Here is a 23,379-nt window from a genome sequence, read left to right on the forward strand (position 1 = left end):
CCGTTATGCTTCTCTTCTACCATGGGCTAGTTTCATTAGTTATTCTAATATTAGCTTAAATATAACATAATTAGGAACATTAACCTGCTAGAAAAAAATGTAATGATTATGAAGCCACATATTTGAGATTTGAGATTAACCACAAAGTTGGATGAGCCATATCAAAGATACTTTCTCCAGAGCAGATCACTGGGAGTTGCCTATGTACAGGCAAATAGGCATGGCTCTTAGGAGCCAATAGTCATAGTAAATCCTTAAGAGGTGTGTGTTATTTATGGAAATTAGAACCAGGGTCTAGACTCCAGATAAGCTTCTTCAATTATTCAAAGAGGATAGAATAAGAAAAAAAGAATCTTCCCCCTCTCAGGCCTACAAATTAAGCCAGCTCAAGACTTCAGTGAGCCTAGTAAAACAGGAGGAGCTGTGGTGATGTTCTTTTTATTATAAAGAGATCTTACAGATTAAGCTCAATTAGTTTACCTTAAATAAGAGAGCAAGTGATACTCTTGCTCTACTTCCTGCCATAATCTCTAAACAACTAAAGCCTTAATGTGTCCAACTCATTGGTTAGAATAAAGTGAGAATCCGGAAGATGAAGAGTAAAGGTTATCAGGTGGTTGCTCTCTCCTGCCCTAAAAACCCCTCCATGGTGAAATACAGAGAGAGCTCGAAAGATGACCAAGAGATTTATGAGGGAAGTGCACATTCTATCAGGCATTAATTTGTAAGGGCACCCTTACCGATATAACCTGGAACCTCTTTGCCCTTATATGAGAAACAGAGTGTTAGATCCATGCACACAGAAGGCAATTCATTTTCAATACAGTTAAAATGTGTTCTATTTACTGACTCAGGATGGTTTAAAGAAGCTTCGACAATCACTACAGGTCTCGTCCTAAGAAGGAAATAAAATTAGCAATATTAATTGCAGAATTATTTTTCCTTAAGATGACAGTTACATTTGTTTGGTCAGTTTCCATTGATCAAGTAATTTCATGAAACCATTTAATAATATGTGTATATATACCCAATTACATTTCCACGTATGAATCAAAAGAAATTTTCATTTAAACCTCTAAAAATATTGACTTTGATGAGTTATGTATATATCTAGGTAAGGTGGGAAAAATATCTTAAAGTTCAATAATTAAATTTCAGAGTATCAAAAGGAGTGTTATGAGGTCGCCACCCTGCTGATTTTAAAAACTGCCTCCCATCATTTAAATTAAGCCCAACTGTCATTAAGCAGTGAAATGTATCAACCTTACCTTAGCAGCACAGCAGAATCAGACCGAAAAGCACCAACTGCTACATCTGGAGGATAAAAAACAACACAGATTAATGATCATCATTAGTCAAAGAGAATTACTTTCAGCCATAAATACTTGACTACATATCACCTTTCGACTATATCAAAACACTATTTACAGAAAATTAATTAGAAGAGGTATGCTTACATCTTAAGATTCATTTCACATATGTCTGAATCTGCTCATTTACAGTGACATTCATCCCTTTACAGTATAAATATAAACATTAGGATATAAACATATGACATAAAGACAGCCTTACTGAAACAAGATTCAATTTTTGGACTATAAACAGTCACTCAGAAATCTCTTTTTAAATTACCAAAAAAAAAAAACCTCTTTCTTTTCATCATTGTGTGTTTGATTTATTTTCATGAATGTTTTTAATTTTTTCCAGAACAAGGAATAAAGTGTTAAGTAACTAACAGTTTAAAGCTCAGGAATTACTTGATTATTTCTGACCCATCCTTGAATTCAAAAGAGCTTTTAAAATGAAGGAAAATCTCATTAGTAAATTAGAACTTTTCTCTACCAGTTTTATGTACTTCACAATAAAGCAGCATCCACAACAGAGTTTATTTCAATTTATAAAATATGGTAAATTTTATACTCACCTACATATCCATTATTATCTGCATCAATTTGTCCAGATATAGACTGTCCAAACATACTTAATGATTTGCTGATTTGAAGCCCTTCAATTCTCTGAAAAATAGTAAAGTTGAGTGGGAAACAGGATGTGAACACCTAATATCCCAGAGAAACAATGATTTAGTTAAATAATGAATCCTGGTACATGCCCTGGCACATTATTAACAAATGCATTGTAGTTAAGTCAAATACATGTGTCTAAGAGAAAGAGTAGTTTCCAGCTTGAAGTGGGAAGTTGATATCTATTTTGTGACAAGAAAAAAATCACTTTCTTTCCTTTGTGAGCAAAGGGAAAATTATGTAGTAAAGATCTCCTAAAACAGTCCTGACACTCTCTCCCCAGTCTTTTTTCAGGCTCTGTGTTTATTTCCCTGAGCAACATGAGTAACCAAACAAATAATAAGAAAATAAGATATCTATGATCACTTAGTGGAGCCTACTACTTAGGTTTATAATAACCACCTCATTTAGCCAGATTGCTTCCTAGTATTTGACAAGGACAGCTCAAGTCTGATATGTGCTTCCTACCCCATGTGTTTAATCTCATGTCCAGATACTGATTTATAAGTATCAGGGTTGTCCATTCTAAGAGAATCAGTATTCTTTACTAGACAAGTATGTATCTTTCATGTTATATAAAGAACAATTTACCTACTTTTGCCTAATCAAAAATAACAGTATTAGCTAATGTTTCCGTAAGAGTCCCTTTGGAAAAACCTCTCTTCTCTGCATGTGTATGTAGTTTTTTCCATGCAATGAAATGCCCTGATTTTTCAAAATGTGAAAGTAAAGTCAGAGTTAGATCAGGGAACTTTATTAAAGTGCTCTCATCTTACTCTCTGCACTAAAAGGAACACAGAGTATCACATGAGTCTTTGCTCTCCCTGTGCAATCTCCATGGAACATGGGGCTTTAGCCACAGGGCAAGACACAGTTAATCAAATCCAAATGGGCTTATCTGGAATAGTATGGGCATTACCTCAGAACATAAATTTGATGAAATGCAGAGAGAATGTCTTTAATAGGTTAAATACAAGCTAGAATGGAAGTGAACCAGAACTCTTATTTATGAAAAAAAATGGTTTCAAAGAGTTATTAATGACCTTAAAAATGAGGCCATCTACTGTTATTATAAGAAAATGGTGAAACAGTATTAAGTATTTGAAAGACCAAATTAAAAAAAATAAGTCCACATTAATGCTGGAAGTTTTAAGAAGGATTTTATTACCAATGCTTCTTTTGTAAGTATTAATAGAATAGTATTATCCTACCTGTGAGAAGGCTGACGAGATCCCATCTGCTCGGCCGTTGTAAATATAAATAGCACCTCGCAAGTCATCTTCCTGTGGAGCTCCAATAGCAACATCTATTCAAGAATTTAAATGACAGAAAATAAATTCTTAATGCAAAGAATGCAACTCTGAAAACTAACCTTCATGCTCTTTAATTAATATCACATAAGAAAACTCCTTATCAAAAAACACTTTTCTCACTGGACAGAAAAAAATTATAAAATACTGTTACTGTCATAACAATGTAGTGGATTGTACAGATAAGTCTGTGTGTGGAAGAAGCTTAGAGTCTTAGGGTCTTAGAGGCAGGCTAACAGAATGGTTAAGGACACAGGTCCTACAGCCAGATGGCCAGGCCTGACCCCAGCACTGCCCTCGTGCCCAGCTGTGCTATGCTGGGCCCATTTCTTAACCTCTCTGTATCTCAGTTCCCTCACCTCAGCACAGGTTTGTAAGAGAACTCATCCTTGGCATAAAAAGATGTAACTCATGTGAAGTGCTTAGAGCAGTGTGTAGCACATAATAAGTTATTATCATCTATAAATACTATAACCACAAGAACACTTATTTTGAGCTCTAGGTTTTACTTTATTTGCAAAATGACTTCTGAATTAATTCCTGTTCCAATGAAAGTAATTAAAGTATCTGTTAAGGGTATGTTTTCACATAAGAAAACCAAGAGAAAATAGAAACTATGAATAACATGGTTGCTTAAGTGCTATAAACACAAAGTACATTGTGACCGCCTGGATGGGGGGGATAGGGAGGGTGGGAGGGAGGGAGACGCAAGAAGGAAGGGATATGGGAACAGAGGTATATGTATAACTGATTCACTTTGTTATAAAGCAGAAACTAATACACCATTGTGAAGCAATTATACTCCAATAAAGTTGTAAAAAAAGAAAAAAACAAAGTACATATAGTACTAAACTATTAAGAAGGCCCAGATCAATTTAATTCCAAGCAGAAGATACTGAAGTATATTCGGTCTTTGGCTATCTTATGTATAGATCCAACTCTTACATCCTAAGATGACACTTGGATGTATTATATAATATCCTAAAGTTCTACCTATCATTATAGAAATAAGGAGAATACATGTTATTAATAATAATGTTTTTCCATGCCTATGCAACACCATTGGGACAAAACATAGAGAATAAACAGAGATATCTGACAACTGTTTTTACTTTCCATTTGAACATTTATTTCACTGTTAGTATAAACCATAACAATTATCATTAGTATGATCATAATAATCTTATCAGCTAGTATTTATATACTATTTACAATGCAGGCATTGCGCTCGAGGCTTTACATATGTTATTCATGTTATTTTCACATAACCCACTGTAACCTGTGTAACTCTCACAACAGCACTATCAAATTCTTTTTGATCCTCACTTTTTATAGATGAGGAAACTGAGGCACAGAATGTAACTCACTCAAGGTCACCGAGCCAGGATGTGGTAGAGTTGGGATTTAAACCCCGCAGTCTGGCTCCACAACCTTTGCTCTCCATCACCATGTTCTATAAAATCATCAACAATAAAGTTATGACCAACATTCTCCCCTCTTAGCACCTGTTCCTCTTCTGTGCGAAAGAATTGCTCAATATATGATTTGCTAATATATAAGCATTTCAGGAGCACATAAAATAATACAACATATAGTTTACAGTTGCAGAACTTTATTATGGTTCTGCTCAAAAAAATATTCAAACATATAGTCTAAAAGTCAGATGACAGGGCTCAAGATAAGAAAACAAAAATAAGTGGTCTTGCCAAAAGCATTTTATGGCTAAAATGCTATCATCTGTCTGTCTGGTCACATTGGTTGAATAGGTTTGTCTAGTACCTATTTAACTTTCTCATACTTTTTTTTTTTTTTTTTTTTTTTTTTTTTTTTTTTTTTTGCGATACGCGGGCCTCTCACTGCTGTGGCCTCTCCCGTTGCGGAGCACAGGCTCCCGACGCGCAGGCTCAGCGGCCATGGCTCACGGGCCTAGCCGCTCCGCGGCATGTGGGATCTTCCCGGACCAGGGCATGAACCCGTGTCCCCTGCATTGGCAGGCGGACTCTCAACCACTGCGCCACCAGGGAAGCCACTTTCTCATACTTTTGATGAAATTTTTATGCTGGACTCTTGCCAAATTGGTTATCTTCTTAGAAAATGGCTTGTTTTGCTTTTCTAAGGACACAGGAAATATATTCTAATTTGTTTCTTTTGAAGAACAATAAAAAAATGATGTCATGAATGCCAAAATTACTGAGGTCTACTATGCAAAACACCACAAAGCTGTGCATAGTAAAAGGACATTAAGTCTGATTTGCATCTAAGACTGGAGAAGGAAGGAAAAAGAACAGGTGGGTTTTTCATCTCTTTTCTACACAATCCCACACACTCTGCCATGAACGTGAAGTAACTTCACTCATATCCCAGCAAAACAAACTAAGTTAGAAGATGGGGAAAAAGAATAGGGAATCACATAATGAAAAATTGAACATAGATGCCCTGCTGGCTCACCCAGGCAGATAGAGTGAGACGGTGGGATTAAAGACCTCAGTGCAGAGCTAGGACACACTGAGCCGACTTCCAAATCAGCATGGTCTTGGCTAATATCTAAAATGTAGAAAACACAGAGCCATGGGCAAAGCAGAAATGCTATTCAGCCATAAAAAAGAAGGAAATCCTGTCATATGTAACAACCATCTGTGTATGTGCATATGAGAAATGAAAAATCATTCTCAAATATTTTAATACATTCAAAATAGTGAATACTCTTCCCCAGATGTGTCAATTAAAAGAGGATGTGGAAGGAATTATAAGTAAAATAAGTATTTTACTAAATGATGATTTTGTTTTTAAAAGAAAGAATTTTACTAATTTATATAATATATATGAAATATCAAGGTGCAAAAACATGTTTTTCTTCCACAGATATTTATTAATTAGGTTGGGTCTAAATTTACCACTTATATAATGTTTATTTTTTCATGTCTTAATCTTATATTCCATTTGATTGTAAAACTATAAAAAGGAGTGCCACTATTTCCTTCATTTACATTCATTATGGCACATACTCTATACCTGGCATAGTACAACTGGCAAAAAATAAGTCCTCAATAAATATCACAGAATTGCTGAGTACTTGTGAAATGTAACATCATAATAACATTTTTCAGATATTTTAATGTAAAATTTTATGTGTAGTCATAACCATAGAAATATATATGTATACTTTTTATCTCTTTTTGTTTGAAAAATAGTAAAATAAATCCAGAAATGGTAACATTTGTATACCAAATTACACTATCTTACATTCAAGAGGGCTCACTGGAAGCATATATTCAATAACCAACTAGCTTTCTCCTTGTAGAATAACATTTCATACATTTAAAGTAGAATGAAGCATTTAGGCATAAGAAGATATTAAGAAAGTGAGAATTTACAGTACTCCCTCACTTACGTCCAGTATCCAAGTAAGTTTTGACCTACTTCTACCATATACCAATTGCCAATGACCATATCTAGAAGACAGTTCTGAGCCCTGAAAATATCGAATACTTATTTGCTGAACTCGAGGAATTATACACTCTCCCTTCAAACCCATTCATCATTTTAGGCACAGTTTTAATAGATTTAGTTACCACTTAGAACTAGACTGAACAAAAAGCAAATTTTAAGAGGGAAGGCTGGTAGAGACAGATACTTCAACAGCAGGACTGATATCTAGGCAACAGTAACAGTTCTGATGAGACCATCTATTCCATTATTGAAACGCACCCCTATCGAGTGGTAAATATCCACTGTCCTTGACTCTTCCAGTTGCCCCCTTACCACCGCTCAGGACTCTCTCCTGGGATCCCCAGGAGATCCACAGGGCAGGTGAACAAGGAAAGCCTGGCACAGCAAGGGGGCTTTCAGAGCCTGGCTCCAGCTCTGTGGCCAGCCTCTGTTGGGTTTTGTCAGTGTCTTTACTACACTGATAGTTAACTACTGTTATCCAGTGAGTCTATGATGCACATTTTTTTCCACATTCCTGAAATCAGGGTCCTTCTTAAAATAGAAAAAAAGTGAGTCGCAGTTTAAGAGGCACCATTTTTTCAGGGGCACATAAAATAATGACTTATAATAAAACAACATAATCAATGGTGCCTTAGAAGCAATGAAATAAGGTATGTTGAATATCATTCTATATTAACAGTAGTTAAGAATCAATAGCTGGCAACTGAGAAGAAATCAGGGATAACACTAAAGAAAAAAAACTTAGCACACCAGTCTGCCTCCATTTTCTATAGAAAGGCAAACAACATAAAACTCCAATTATATTCTTTTCCATGTGCCACTTTAAAAGTGGAAATCATGTACCAAATTGGATACTTTTAATTACCTTCAAAGCCATCATTATCAATGTCGCCAAGATTGACTATAGATTCCCCAAATCTTGCAGCGTATTTGTCACTTCCAATGAGCTCTATTTCCAATTCATTCATTACTGCTCCCTAGACAGAAAGGGGGAGAAAGGTGTCATTATAACACAACTTTACACATGATTTACTGTTGTAATTGGGTATGGATTTTTTCTTAATGCTTCAAACAGTTTGGACAAACTATAGCCTGAGCTTTAGTACACACATCTCAGTTCAATTCAATAAATATTTGTCAAGTGTGTCAACACATATAATAGTATGATTAGAGCTCAGAGGACAAAAAAAAATTGTCAAACTCATGATACCTAGCTTTGAAAATCCAATAAATCATTTTGATAATTCAATTTAGCAAATATTTAGTGAGTTCCTAGTAAAGGCAATGCACTGTGTAAAGACTGAATGGGTGAAAGGGGACAAGGCAGTGTGTGTCTAAGACACTCCCTTTCCTGAAGAAGCCCCCAGTTACAGAAAAGGCATAGTCCAAGCATGTAAATGACTTAGAAGTACAGACTGCTTTGCAATATCGACAAGCAAGGAGAGCATATCTAATTGTGAGAGCCAGCAGAGATTTCAAAAAAGGAGGTAGTGGTCAAGGTGGCTACTGAAGGATGGGCAAAGTTTTGATACACAGAGAAAATAATCAGCAAAACACAAATTGCAAAGACTTTGGCTATATCAACAGTATGTGCAATGAATGAGACCGAAAAAAGTCAGACTGCAGTCTTATGGGGTGGGACTTTGAAGGCTGGAAGAAATTTACTCTCAACTTGGAAAACAAGACAGAGCCACTGAAGGTTTCTGAGTTGAGGAGTGACACGACTGAAGCTGGCCTTAGTGATCTTTTTCCAGCCACTCAAGCATGGATTGGTCAACTGTTGTCTCTGAAGTTGGAAGATGAGTTATTACAATTAGACACTCAATAATGTTTCAACAGGAGCTGTTGCAGTAACAGCTGCCAGACCTCTTTCCAAACTCTGATCATGTCACTCCCTTGTATTAAAAACAAAACCAAAAACAAACCCCATGCACTGCTCATCATAGATCCTTCCCTCTTCTCAAACAAGTCTGTTCATTCCCATAGTACACACGTTCTTCTCCTTGTGAAGTGCCCTTCACCTTTTATTTTCCAACTAAAAAATTCCTATACTTGTTTTGCTCCTAGAGAAATGCCTAATTTAAAGAGCAGAAAGCAGAAGAGGCGAGGACGAGAAGGTGCAGACCTAGAACAACACAAAGGCACTGAAGTTCCAAGGGGAGAGTTTCAAGAAGTGGTGATCACTATTCTTCAAGTATCCTCCAGGCACAGAATGGTGACCAAGAGTTCACTGGGGACCCCTGAGAGCTCTTTTAGCAGAAGTAGATGGAAGCCAGATTCATTCAAGTATCATTCTTTCGTGAGTTCATTCAAAAACAATTACTGAGCACCAACTTGTCCAGGACTCTTTCAAGCCCTGAGGAAACAGTAGTAAATAAAACAGATGATTCCTCTCCACATGGTGTCTACACTCCAATGGAAGAACCGACAAACAACAGCAAACCAAACCAATAAATATATAATATAATGTCAGGTAGTGGTTAGTATCTTTTTAAAGTTAAGAAACAGGAAGTTGGAAGGCAACAAAAGAAGAATAACTTATGCAAGAGGTTTTAAAAGCTGAAATCAATTATAAAATTAACCCCAGTATTCAACAGAGATGCCCTCTCTTGAGTGACGTAGAAGTGAGGGGCTAACAAGAGGATAGTCAAATGGGTAGATCTCCTCCCTTGCCCTTTAAGCAAAGGCAATTCACTTTTATCTGTTTTTCATATTGGGATTGCTTAAGATTTCAGTGGGAAAAACGTTTCTATTATTGCCTTACTTTAGGTATATATGCTACTGTTTAAACTGTTCTCAAAAACTTTAGTTTAAAGAGAAAGAAAAGTATGCAGCTAGCATAAGGAAGACCATTTATGGATAGGAAAATGTGAAATATCTATATAAGACAGAGTAATGCCTGATTTCACTACTAATGAGATATGAATGATCACTTCATAGATGATATGCTTTTACTATTAAAATTAAGGTTTAAACAGTCTAGGAAATCCCAGCACGAAAATAACTTCCCTGCTCTATATTTGGAACATCAAGAATCTCCCAGCTTTGTAAGGCTGAGTATTTTCTCTCTTAAATTGTAAAGAGTTTAGCCTGGTGCTTAGTGTAAATACTTACTAAATGCTCTGAAACAACTGATTTAAAAAAATACCTTCTGGAAACAGATTTTACTTTGTTAAATCCCAAATGAAAATGCTGTGACTTAAGAAATCAACCAACTTTCTCACAAACCTGGTCTTGCTCTTAAATCAAAGAAACAGGCCAAGAAGACCCCATTAAGGCCCTATCAATTATTTCTTTTGATTTGATGCCAGGAAGATAGACTGTCAAGATAAGGCCAGCAGAACTCTTTAAATTGAATTGTCAAGTGGTCAGTTTCTAATCCAAAACACCCCCCAGAATTGAAAACTCAACCATAAGCAAGTAAACACCTATTTCTACAACTACTGTATCTACTTTGGAATAAACAATGGCAATTTTACATTCTTATCAGGAATATAATCTATATAAATTGTGCAAATTAACATCTTATCAAAACATATCTTGTTTCCAATTGTTTTCAAATCAAGAAATTAAAAACATTTCATAATTTATCTTCTACTTCTAGTAATGTTTTTTTTTGTTTGTTTTTTTGCAGCACGCGTGCCTCTCACCGTTGTGGCCTTTCCCGTTGCGGAGCACAGGCTCCGGACGTGCAGGCTCAGGGGCATGGCTCACGGGCCTAGCCACTCCGCGGCATATGGGATCCTCCCAGACCGGGGCACGAACCCGTGTCCCCTGCATCGGCAGGCGGACTCCCAACCACTGCGCCACCAGGGAAGCCCTCTAGTAGTGTTTTATAGTTACCAAATTACATAGGGACATTCACCACCAAACCAATAGGACATTCACATTTTTAGGGCTACATAAAAATCATTCTTTCAAATTAGAGTTGCATCATAATAAAACTGGAAGAAACTTCAACTACTTGAGTGAACACATACAAGCTGTGCATAGAGAAACTCCAGACAATTGATCTCATACTTTCGAGATATCAAAATGGGACAGTGGCCCATTCATCATCATATTCCATTTCATTTCTAAAGCATCAGTACAATACCACAATTTTTACTTTCATCAGTTATATAAGCCTAAAAATCTATAGTCTCAGAACTTTGGAATAAGAAAAGCATCAGTTTCAATCAAAATCCCATACATGGCTTCCAACTTGCAGCCAATCAGACTTACAGAGCCAGAGTTGATGTACACAAACACTCTTCCTTCCTCCCTGACGGTGCTCTGCACGGGAGCGCCCACAAGTAGGTCTGAGAAGCCATCTGCGTTGAGGTCCACCGCACAGATAGAAGCTCCGAAATAAGACCCAAGCTGCTCCAAGGCAAACCAGATCCAGTCATTGAGAAAAAAGCAGAATTACTCACCAAAGCCCTCAGTGATACCAAAGGTAGAGACATATTACCTTTTTACCTTTCATTTCATGTAAGATATTTAGTTCTTTTGCATCAATGCTGAATATGTATGCCTGCAATGGGGAAAAGAATTCAGAAAGGTCAGACTGCTATCATTAAAAATGTTTCAGTCAATCAAAACACTAATTTTCATAACTTGTAATTGCCCAAATATATTTTTGAAAAATCCTTTTCAGAGTGATACAAAAGGCTTAGGGAACCAAGTTCACATTAAGATGCCTTCCTTGAAAAACTACCTTCTCAGGAACCTTACTGTTTCCTTAGAGAGCACAGAAAATACATATAGCTGCTTCACTTCCTTGTACAGCAGAAACTAACAAACATTGTAAAGCAATTATACTCCAATTAAAAGAAAAAAAAGAAAATGTTGTTTGTCTCAATCTTCAAAGTAATGTTCATGCAGCAATGTAACGAAAACTAGAACGAGAAATAACGTTTTGTTCTTTCTAGTCTTACCACAATTGTACCAGGAATGTAGCTGCCTTGATCTGCCTTCAGCTATAAACTTATTAACCAATAAATGTATTCCTTGGACATCTTGAGACAATTCTATCTCAGAAACAATTACTCATAGGAAAGAAGAGCCTCATTTGATTTATGTAGTCTTCCTGAAAGCTTTCCTGCTCAATTTTATCTAAAAGCCATACAACTTTCACCCGTTTTACCACTAAATGCAGCATACTGCTCATCATTTCCAGCTTCATTGCTTAGAATTTCTGCAGTTCCTCCTGTAATATCTTATTCTCTCATGCAATCTATATGAACCTTTTTGAAGAAATAAATATAAAAATGTAACTCTTACTTTACCAATCTGTTCATGTTGAGGGGCTCCTCCAACTACTTCGGTAGTGTGCCGACTCCGAAAATGACCGGCTCCAACAGAGTATCCTTCAAGAAAATGGAGACAAGTATGAGAATCATCATTCGCAATGGGTAAAATTCATTATCATAAATCCACTTACAGAATGGATCATAAATCCATTCATAATTAAATGAGACTGAATTCAAAATGACTACAGTAAATAGAGTTTTAAGAATAGCAATACTCAAAATTGGTTTTTATATGCTTTAAGCAATTATTAATCTGTGTGTTAATATGGCTTATATATTTAAGTCTTAGAAACTAAAGATACCACATTTACATGTGGTTTGTTAGTCTCTGTATATTAGGACATGGTAGTTTCTACGATTACAACAGAAATATTTTAGCGTATATAAAATATAACATTTTGAACTTTAAGTAAAAAAAAAAAAAGTCTTCTTAAACTTCAACTTTTCTTGCCCTGAAACCTTCCTATTGTGATAAAATTGTATGATTACAAAAAAGGTAAAATATTCTTATTTTATTATGTGATAAAAGGCATAATACTGTTACATTTTAAAAATAATGTTTCAAGATATCCTTCGACCATAAACAAGCAAATGCTGAACTGTAAATGAACTCCCTCCATTTTAAAATAAATTCCTTCTGTATGAATGGGGGGGGATTCACTTCAAATGTGAACAGCCTATACTCAGAAATAATTATAATAAGAATGATAAAAATAGTTATGCTCTGGGAAATATTCTAAGAACTTATGAGGCAAAGGTCAATGGGCCATTTTTAGACCCATATTCTTCATAATGTTACCCATTGTCTAGAATGCTGTCCGTAGTCCCACTGACTTTCAGTTGGTCCTTGAAGAAACTATACTTACTCATCCATTCATGATTAAATGAGTTAATTCATGTAGAGTGCTTACAAAAGTTCCTAGGAAATGACAGGTACTCAATAGATGCTATCTTTATAATAACAAGTTGACTGCATAAAGTTATAAGCTTACAAGTGATTTACTGTAAAAGAGGAAGCTAAGCCAGGAGTTCCAACCTAAGAATTATATATTGATAATAGTTACATACGTAAAATATTAAGTTAACTGAAGTTTCAGAGACTATATCCTTAAAAAGGGAGTTTCTGAAATGGCTTTTTAATTACTACTGGCCATTTTGATCTTTTTTTTTTTTTTTTCGGTATGCGGGCCTCTCACTGTTGTGGACTCTCCCGTTGTGGAGCACAGGCTCCGGACGCACAGGCTCAGCGGTCATGGCTCACAGGCCCAGCCGCTCCGCGGCATGTGGGATCTTCCCGGACCGGGGCACGAACCCGTGTCCCCTGCATCAGCAGGCGGACTCTCAACCACTGCGCCACCAGGGAAGCCCCATTTTGATCTTTTGAAGATAAAATTTCCCTTATTTATAATTACTAGTATCTGTAAGGCAGAGATAATTCGAGTTTGTCCATTTTTATAGTACCTAAATAACTTCCGAATTTCACTTGATTGTGTTTGTCTAAAAAAGCTTTGTATTTATTTGTAGTTATATTGTAGACAAAAAGAGAGCCGGTCCAATAGGATGATCCTGGAGCTCCCATCACAATTAAGTCCTGTAAGAAAAAAAATTTATCATCATTTAAAAGTTCAATCTCACCACCCAAAACCTCCTCCAGATACACGCTTTAATAGTGACAAAAATACATTTTTATAAATTTCTGAAATGTAAGCATTTTATGAGTTTAAAAACACATCAACAAAGCCAGAGAAGCTAGCTAATGAATTTTCACCTAAAATGAGAATTTCAGAGAAGAAATGCTGAAACTCTCACTTCATGCTCATGAGCAGACTTTAAAATCAAAGGTAGAATCACTGAACACTAGAGTCAGCTTTGGGGAGAAAGGCAATGTGGTTTTCTATTAAAGTAAACCCTATCTGGGTAACTCATTAGTGCTCATTACAGAGACAATTGTGTGTTGCCAAAGAGTAAAAAATGGACTTAATTTATTTCAATTTGCAAAAAGCTAATGAATAGGTTCCTTAATAATGTTAGCTTGGAAAAAAACAACTCAAATGAAATTGGCGCATACTTGACGATAAACATAGGAATTTTGAAGAAAGGAAAGAGCAGACACTTGTCTGGTGAAATATGAAAACTTTTCAGCAGTTAAAGCTATGTAACATTTCTAAATTTCCTAAACAATCCAAACTTTGAAAAAAAGGTCCATTTAAATATAAAGAAAGCAAGCATTATTATTTTTCCATACTAGGCAACATGTAAGGAAACTGTTAACCCAAGGCTTGATACAACCTGTCTACAAAGATTTAGAAAACATTCATAACTTCATAATGGGTTGTTGAGAGAAACTGGGAGATTTAGGAGTTGAGTACAATTGTGATCTTTCACTGTGTATGTGATAGTGTTAGAAAAAGAATAATATAGTTTGGGACCATATCTCCTTTAAGAGGATATTATTAAGTTCTTAAATCTCCCAGTTCTCACACTTCTAATTAAAAGTGTTAACTCATATGCTTCCTCTCCACCCCAATTTAATAACTAAAAATAACATAGCTATTTTCAATGCTTAAATTAACAAATAACTACAGCTACTTTTGATTTCTATTAAATTCTTCATAAAAGTAACCTTCTTAATATCAATCTTCTAAGTCAAATTAAAATTCTATATGTAAACATCCATAGCAGCTATTTTGGGACAATTACCTCTGTGTAAAAACTAGATATTCCAGCTTGACATGATGCAAAATTTTCTCCAAATTTTCTCACATAATCTAAAATAAAGTAGAAAAACAATTCACGATTTCATTTTAAAACAGACAAAATCTGCATAATTTTATTTATAAATCCTTATAAGTATACCTTTTAAGAGCTCTTTTACAGTATTATTTAAAAAAATAGTAAGTGGTAAAATTGAAGGTCACAAATATCTTCCATGTTGATCTTCAAAATATCCTTGTGAAATAGCAATAGAAAAATCTACCCAGCCTCTTTTTCATGGGAAGAACATGCAGCATACACTCAAAAAGTTGTCAGGTGAGTATCTAAGACAGAGGTAGGATTTGTGGTTTCCAGTTCAGGTTTCCATTTAAAATAGGCTTCCTAGATTTTTGCCTGGCTGAAAATAACAGAGTCAAGATCTGCATGGAGATGGAGGGTCTCTTCTTACAAAGCCCCCATGAATGGTTGCTTTGTGAAACTTACTAGGGGCACAAAACTTGCTTTTCCTGAAGAACTGACATAAGTAAACCTCTATGAAGATACAGGACCACATCTTCGTTTTGGCTTTGCTAACCAGAAATGTTAAATAAATTGCTGTCATTTATAATGACCACTCCCTGTCATGCTTTCATTTCTTTTTATAACTTCTCTGGTCCTATATACATTTTTTATTTAAAAAATATTACCATAATTTTAGGTGTCTTAGGTTTCTGCCATCATGTTTTTTTTTTTTCATAGAATGTGGCTAGGTATATATTTATACATATATTTATTTATATATATATTCATACATACATATATATATATGTGTGTGTGTGTATATATATATATATATTTGGGGGTGGTGCACATTGTCATCCATGGACATTGGATGTCCATGTACAAAGTCACCCAGAGAACACATGAGAAAATGTACAGGACTGAAATCTACACCCAGGGAGGCACCAGCATTTTGTGAAGGGACCAGCCAGCAGGAGGACAAAAGTTGCAGAACATTAAGTGGTCAAATGCATCACTTCACACCAGTAGAATAGTCAGAAGTGGTTGCTGGGGCAATTAAAAGCCCCAGACATGGGGCCAGCTAGGTGGGGAGGGGTGCTGCAGTTGAGGGGTGTCTTTAGCTTGCATCTCTACTAGACTGTCCTTTGACAGGTTTCCTTCAGCCTATACCGCTAATTCCTATTGTCGAACATTTGCACACTTGATTTTAAAGGGAACCAAGTTCACAAGGGAAAAGGCCTCATCTGAACTGGAGATTATGACTCAGGCTGGTCAGGTTTACATTATGGAGAGACTGCAAGACCCCAAATGACCATGAAGGCCGCTACAGCCAGGGAGAGAGGCCTCTACTGTGAAATGTTTTAAAGTGTAAACCATAAACTATTATGAAGAAGAGGATAATAGCTAGAGTAAGTTTTACTGCAATTGAGAAGTTAAAATTCACCTTTTATCTTCTTGGCATTCAAAGGCAAATTAGGAATACAGATGATATAATCTTTTCTATTATATCAAATTCCAGGGAGGAAAGACTCCAATATTAATAAAACCAACTCAATTTGCATATTTGCTCTAAGTTTTGTCAAGTAATAGAAATTTCCTTTGGACACTGGGATAATCATTTTGGTTAGAAAAACTGGAACTTGGCATTCATATATATTTTATTCTTTCCAAAGACACATTTTCAGAATTTTAGTTCTGTTGCAGGCATCATTTTTTCAGTACTCTGTTGACATTTACCTCTAATTTTGCTCATTTCAGTTTATGTCCTAGCTCTGCATGCACTAACCATGACCTAAAATTTTTATGGGAAAGACCTTTCAAACTTAAGATACCAATCCCTTGCAATTTCAAGGAAAACAAGTAAATTTGGGGAAATAAAAAAGACAGTGAGTGGGAAAGATCTGCTTACATTTATACTTTGAATCTTTCTAAATCTTGTTGGAAGCTAAAGGTACAGCAAGAAACAAACAATTTTCTTGCTTCTGATCATATTTTTCAATCTAATTCATGATTTTAAGTGTCCTGCACTTGCTGGGCACTAGACTCACTTATACTGAATAGAAAATATATTTAATGCTAAAGTGGAAATGCTAAACTAGATGCTAGAATTATTCAAATTAAATTGTAGAATTCCTAGTCTTAAAAACACAGTACATTTTTGAACATTAAAACAACTGTTGGCTTCCCTGGTGGTGCAGTGGTTGAGAGTCCGCCTGCCGATGCAGGGGACACGGGTTCGTGCCCCGGTCTGGGAAGATCCCACATGCTGCGGAGCGGCTGGGCCCGTGAGCCATGGCCGCTGAGCCTGCGCATCCGGAGCCTGTGCTCCGCAACGGGAGAGGCCACAACAGTGAGAGGCCCGCGTACCACAAAAAAAAAAAAAAAAAAAAAAAAAAAAAAAAAAACCTGCAATTGGGTAAAAAAAGGAAATAATGCTCTGAGTAGTTAAAGGAAACATAGCTATTTCAGAGATCTTCCCACCCCAAACCAAACATCCAAAATTGAAAATTGAAGAAAAATTTTTTAAAGGCATTCACTTATTTCTCTTGATTCAGTTAATATCAAAACCATGCCTTACCTTGATAGCATGGAGCTATTCTTTTACTCAGCTCTGTTCGTAAATCAGAGGGCATTCCATAGCAAACACCCGTGGGGAGCTTATTTTCATTCTTTATGTAAAATATATTTTTCCATCTATGCCCACAAGTCTGAATAAAACATAAAAGTAGACCATATGATGTGAAAGTCACACCCAGGGTATCTGATTTCACGATGTGATCAGTGGACTAATTTCAATAACCTACCACAATGGAGCCATTTTCTCCTGGCTGTCTGGAAAGCGTGACCCCCAACCATTGATTGTCTCTTTCTTCCAAACACGTCTTTCCACAAGGTTCTCCATTAGGGCTACCTACAGCATTTGAAAATAATTTGATCATCAGTTATCTTGAAAACAGCATTATTCTACAAGACCAAACAAACATGCATGCTTATCCCCAGTGTTTTTTCCTTCAGCCCTCTGTGGAATGCCCCCTTTCCCTGCTTCCCTGTCATCATACATTTGGTGCACATTGTTGGGGTAACCGTCAGTTAATCTGTGCTAACATAATTGTTCTCTCACAGGTGATTTTTATTTGTAGAAATGCCCTCTGACTGGTAACACCAGGAAGAGATGGCTTTGATATAGGAGATAGCTAACCAACATGACTAAGAGAGGGGAAACCAGTTTAAAACAACATTGGCTGTGTAAGTCCAACTGCATTGTGTAATACTTGGCAAAGAATGTCATCTTTGTTTTGATCATTTATCTAGAAATGTAAGCAACATTTCCACAGCACTTTTAAAAAATGTTTCTTGTACTGAGACATTAAGAATAGAAGGACTACAATACGGTCCTCAGCATTTAAGTCACAGTTTGTTGAAGCTGGAGGTGATGATTGAGCATGTGGAAAGCAGCTGTGTATAATTAACATACTAATAATGCCAGTATTTAAAACAAACTGCCCTATGGTTTACATTTAGTGGATTGTGATGTTTTCAACAAAGAAAAAAGGACTTTGAAAAACTGGATTATTTTAGTAAAGAAACAACTTCAATAGGCACTTTCACAAAGGCATGAATAGCCAGAAAGCCAAAAATAAAATATTACACACGGGCAATACTTCTAAACTGTGCAAGAAAAAGTGATCATCCCAGTAATTTTTTTTGTTTGTTTGTTAAAGTGACTTATTTGCTTTGTAGCTGGGATCCTGTATTAAATGTGATTTCAAGTAAGTGATTTTGGGGGAGAATAAGATGCAGTATCTTAAGATTCCTTTTGCTATTTCCACCCACTTCAATTGCCACATGACAGTTCCGTTACAAAGGCAGATAAATACATTTGCATCAATTTGACTGGATAGGGACATGGAACTTTTTTTTTTTTTTAACTTAATTTTGGTACCAAGTTTTCATACATTGATAGGGACCACACTCTAAATCATCAAGCCCTTATAACCTTGACCCCTAGATAATGCTTCCTGGGCAAACTCAGAATACCTTCATAGATGAGGTTAGTATTAGAAAGTGAAATTATTTGCAGTAAGTCTCCTGGGTAAGAGAGATTTTAAGGAGTGTGGAAAGATATTTGTGCATACATTTTATGAGCATTTGTTCATTCTCTTAAAATGTTGTTCAGGACAAACCAACCCTTCAACACAGCTAAACTGAAGAAAGTTTCCTAGCCCCATCTCTGGAGATTGATTTAGTTGGTCCAAGTGAGGCCCTGATTACCCCAGGTGATTCTCATGATCTGGAACATTGTTATGATGGTATATGGATAATCTTTCTTTGGCCAATTTTCTTGCAGAATAGTAATGTCAACTCCTACCTATTGGTAGTGCCCACCAAGAGCATGAGACAGAGGAATACGACTAAGGATCTGTCTGGAAAAAGAATGCTGAGGGTGATTAGCCATGTCTACTTGGAATGGGAAGGGGATATTGCTGCAGCCCAAACATTGATCAAGCATGGTCCAGGTGGAAGCATAAGGTTTCTATATTCAAGTTAATAAAGAAAGGAAGGAATAAGGGAGAGGGAAGGGAAAGACAATTATGTTGTAGTACTGAATGGTTAAGGTCTAACATAGAAAGTTGTTACTGTGGCTACACAATGCCAACGTAATTGAAAGAAAGTGAAAGAATGACAAATAAATTTTAATTTTCATTGTGATGCAAATTTCAGTTTGACTTTTTACTAAGATTGTCAGTTGTTTTTTTTTTTTTTTTTTACTGATGTCAAAAATAGATGATAAATGGTAGATTCGTCTACCTGAAGCTGAAGTTATTATTTATCCCAATAGATACTTCAACAAAGTATCTTCTCTGAAAATACCAAAGTCTTTCTAAAATTACAGTCAACACTCAGTTAACTAAGCAATTGTGCAGGAGGAAAATTAAGGACAGGAGAGGACAGAGTTCACAAATAACACATTATCCCTGTTAAAATGTGGTACATTTAATGGACAGTTTCATTAAGATTATGGCCAATATTTAGAAACAAATTTACTGTTCTAGAGATGCCATTTATGTTTAAAAACATATAGTAGTATGTACGTAGTAAACATACAATAGTTTAGAACTAAAAAATACCATGTAAATTGCTGAAGAAAATGGCCCAAAAGTTCTTATGCACAAAAATTGTGAATTGTCATCTGTTTCTAAGCTGAGCTCTCTTATTTGTAGATTTTAAAATGAAAACTAGAGAAACTCTTTTTTTTTTTTTTTTTTTTTGCGGTACGCGGGCCTCTCACTGCTGTGGCCTCTCCCGTTGCGGAGCACAGGCTCCGGACGCACAGGCTCAGTGGCCATGGCTCACGGGCCCAGCCGCTCCGTGGCATGTGGGATCTTCCCAGACCGGGGCACGAACCCGTGTCCCCTGCATCGGCAGGCAGACGCTCAACCACTGTTCCACCAGGGAAGCCCTAGAGAAACTCTTTGTGTTATAAAACTGTTTTGTGTGTCCACAGATTATTACCCATTGCATCCTTTCTGTTTTAGTTTTAGCCTCACCAGGTGACATCACAATGTCATCACTGCTCAGATTCTCACACTTAGAGTCACACACTTAGATAACTCTAGTAAGTGGACAGACAGACTCACGCTTATGTAGGTTTCTTCTTTCCACTTCCTAATACCGCTTCTGCCACAGAGTAGCACCCAACAGCAAAGAGAATCCTGAGGTACTTTCAGCACTGGTTACAAGACAAAAATCAGTTCAAAGAACGGCCTATAAATCCCCACTACTGATCTGGGTCTTCATTTCTAGCAACTTTTCACCTTTACTTCTGTAATGCCTGCAGAATCTTGGCAGAGAGGTCAGCCCTTCACATCGCCAACTTATGCTCAGGGCCCTTCCAGAGCTTTGCCTTAACTTCCTTGCTCTGGAGGCCACGCCTTTTCTCGTGGTTCTCAGCCCTGACTGGACATGAGGATCACCTGGGGTGATGGTGGGGGAAAAGTTTGGAACAAATACTGACACCTGGTCCCACTCCCAGAGGCTCCGATTTGATGTGCCTGGGTTGAGACCCAGACATCAAACAGCTCCGCAGTCACAGTAGTGAGCAGCTGGGCTTGTGAGTAACTGCTCTGCAATGTACATGGTTATGTCATTTCCTGTGTTATATTTGAAAGGAACTACTCCATTTAGAAAACAGTAGTAATACCTTTTTGCCCTCCTTGGTTTCACCTAAATATTGTAATAGGATATCAAATATTAAGCCGATTTTCTTCATGTGGAAATACAGTATTTCTAATTTGGTCAGAAATGATGATCATTAGAACTGCCACGAGAAAGCTAATTCTCATGAATTTCCCTGACAGAACACCATAAATAAATGCAGATTATCTTTATATTTTATCCAAATGTCATGCTGAAATGATTTATAATCTGGTTTTCAATTCAGCTCATACATTACTGATCTAAACTCAGAAAATCAAATCAGCTTCATAATTGAAAAAAGTACTTTACATGGTTTAACATAAAAGAGGTCAGCAGAAATTAACATGTGATAATTTTCCATGCTTTTATATAACTAGAATGGCTAATTCTTAGCACAGTTGAACGCATTTTCCCAGTAGACATTAAAAATATAAAGCACTTAAAAACCATACCCCTTATTCTAAAAATTAAGCCCATCTTTCTTTCCTTTTCTTCCTCTTTCGATTTTCATTTGGGAAAGAAAATATAAAGATGTATGCTTACTATTCAGTTTTTATTTCCACTTATTGATTTTGTTTCAGTGCATACATGAGTATATAAATGTGAATAAGCAGTAATTTTGATAGATGGATACAAAGGATGTTAGTACAAAGCCAATTAGGTACATTCTTTACCACTTTCCCCCCTTTGTCTTTTTTGCTCTTATTCACATCATCTGTTTTAGTGCCATTTTTCCAAGTGCCAAAATGTGACAGAGACTATGGAAGACTAGATATTTGCCCTTGATTGTCATCTCCATGGGGGCAGACTGACTATTTTGTTGACTGTGGCATTCCCACAGCACAGAACAGGGCCTTACATGCAGTAGGCAGGAACAAAATATTTGCTGAGGGAGGGAATTCTGAAACACCTTATACCACCACAAAATCCTCTACTAGAGGATACTACTACAAAATTTTCACCAAACTCTCAGGGATCTAAGCTTTGGAGAGGTCTTCTTCCTTCTCTACTATTCTCTCCTACTTCCAAAATATTAGTCCCTTAAGTTTTAAGACAGTAACAGATGGTCTGAAGGAAAACAGCGTTTGCAGGTTTGAAGATCTTTACAAAGTGCGATATGTGAGTCCGATGATTTAGGACTGAGAATTAGCTGGGCCTCCAGGAAGTGCCTGTCTCAGAGGGGTTCTGCAAGGATTTTGAGGACTAAATGAGGTATATGTGAAGGCCTCGGGCTAGAGCCTGGCAGAGAAAGCAAGAAAACATTAGCTGATGTTGACATTATTATTTTAAGGATTAAGCTAAAGATACGATTAAGCTGCACATATGTCATGGGATATATCTTCCTCCATAACATATTGGTGACATATCAATGTCAGTGAGCCCTTACCATACACATTAACTCATTTATTTCTCACAGTAGCAACAGAGGACAGTGTTATCAATCTCATTTTACAGGTGAGGAAATAGAATCTTAAAGAAGTAAAGTGATTTGCCCAAATCCATGGGGCTGGTAAATAGAAAAGATTAGAATCAAAAATCAAAACCTTTTAGAATGAAATACTGCCATTTGCAGCAATATGGATGGACCTAGAGATTATCATACTAAGTAAAGTAAGCCAGACAGAGAAAGACAAATATCATATGATATCACTTATATGTGGAATCTAAAATATGATATAAATGAACTTTTTACAAAACAGAAACAGACTCACAGACACAAAACAAACTCATGGTTACCAAAGGGGAAAGGGCAGGGAGGGATAAATTAGGAGCTTGGGATCAGCAGATACAAAATACTACATATAAAATAAACAACAAGGTCCTACTGTATAGCACAGGGAATTATATTCACTATCTTGTAATAAACCATAATGGAAAAGAATTTTTAAAAAAAGGAAATCAAAAGCTTTTAGAAATTGAAGATCTAAAAGTAGTTACTTTCCACTAATCTGGAGTATATACAATAGAACTGTACATATATTTCAGACATACGAATTATCTGGATAAATTTTACTTTCTAAACCTTTTTTTTCAGCTAAAAATGTGTAAAATATCACAAGTCTGCCCACAGACTATACAGTCAAATTTCTAGTGTTCACAAAAAATGTTACTTACTTGGTCCCTACCTTACCCTGACCTTTTCCTCAACTGAGATCAGTTCTCAATATTTTGGCATTTCTATTGAGGAAGGACCAAGGGGAAAGACCAGACTCAAAGGTCTTCTTTCTGTAACCTTTGACAGCTTGAGTGACACACTTTGTGCATAGGGGAACCTGGGACTTTTGGATACAATGACAAATTTGGTTTATCTGCTTGTGTCACTGGGCTGTGGCTTCATCAGTTCAGACATTTGATTGGGGCTCTCAGACTGGCCTTCTGGCTACTAAGACA

General features: G+C 36.4%; 1 protein-coding gene across 1 annotated transcript in view; it reads right to left on the reverse strand.

Moving 5' to 3' along the window:
- ITGA4 (integrin subunit alpha 4) overlaps window positions 1-23,379 on the reverse strand; it is an 88,575-nt gene that overhangs the window by 44,877 nt on the left and 20,319 nt on the right. Inside the window, exons 3-14 of the mRNA XM_081241850.1 lie at window positions 17,595-17,701; window positions 17,369-17,498; window positions 14,776-14,843; window positions 13,537-13,666; window positions 12,047-12,132; window positions 11,235-11,297; window positions 11,006-11,143; window positions 7,647-7,758; window positions 3,233-3,327; window positions 1,925-2,015; window positions 1,269-1,314; window positions 741-895 (exon numbers count right to left, since the gene is read on the reverse strand). Of these exons, the coding sequence (XP_081097976.1) occupies window positions 741-895; window positions 1,269-1,314; window positions 1,925-2,015; window positions 3,233-3,327; window positions 7,647-7,758; window positions 11,006-11,143; window positions 11,235-11,297; window positions 12,047-12,132; window positions 13,537-13,666; window positions 14,776-14,843; window positions 17,369-17,498; window positions 17,595-17,701 (1,221 nt within the window). The remainder of the gene's footprint in view (window positions 1-740; window positions 896-1,268; window positions 1,315-1,924; window positions 2,016-3,232; window positions 3,328-7,646; window positions 7,759-11,005; window positions 11,144-11,234; window positions 11,298-12,046; window positions 12,133-13,536; window positions 13,667-14,775; window positions 14,844-17,368; window positions 17,499-17,594; window positions 17,702-23,379) is intronic.

This window comes from Mesoplodon bidens, assembly GCF_964165515.1.
Source record: "Mesoplodon bidens genome assembly, chromosome: 8".
NCBI classification, from domain to species: Eukaryota; Metazoa; Chordata; class Mammalia; order Artiodactyla; family Ziphiidae; genus Mesoplodon; species Mesoplodon bidens.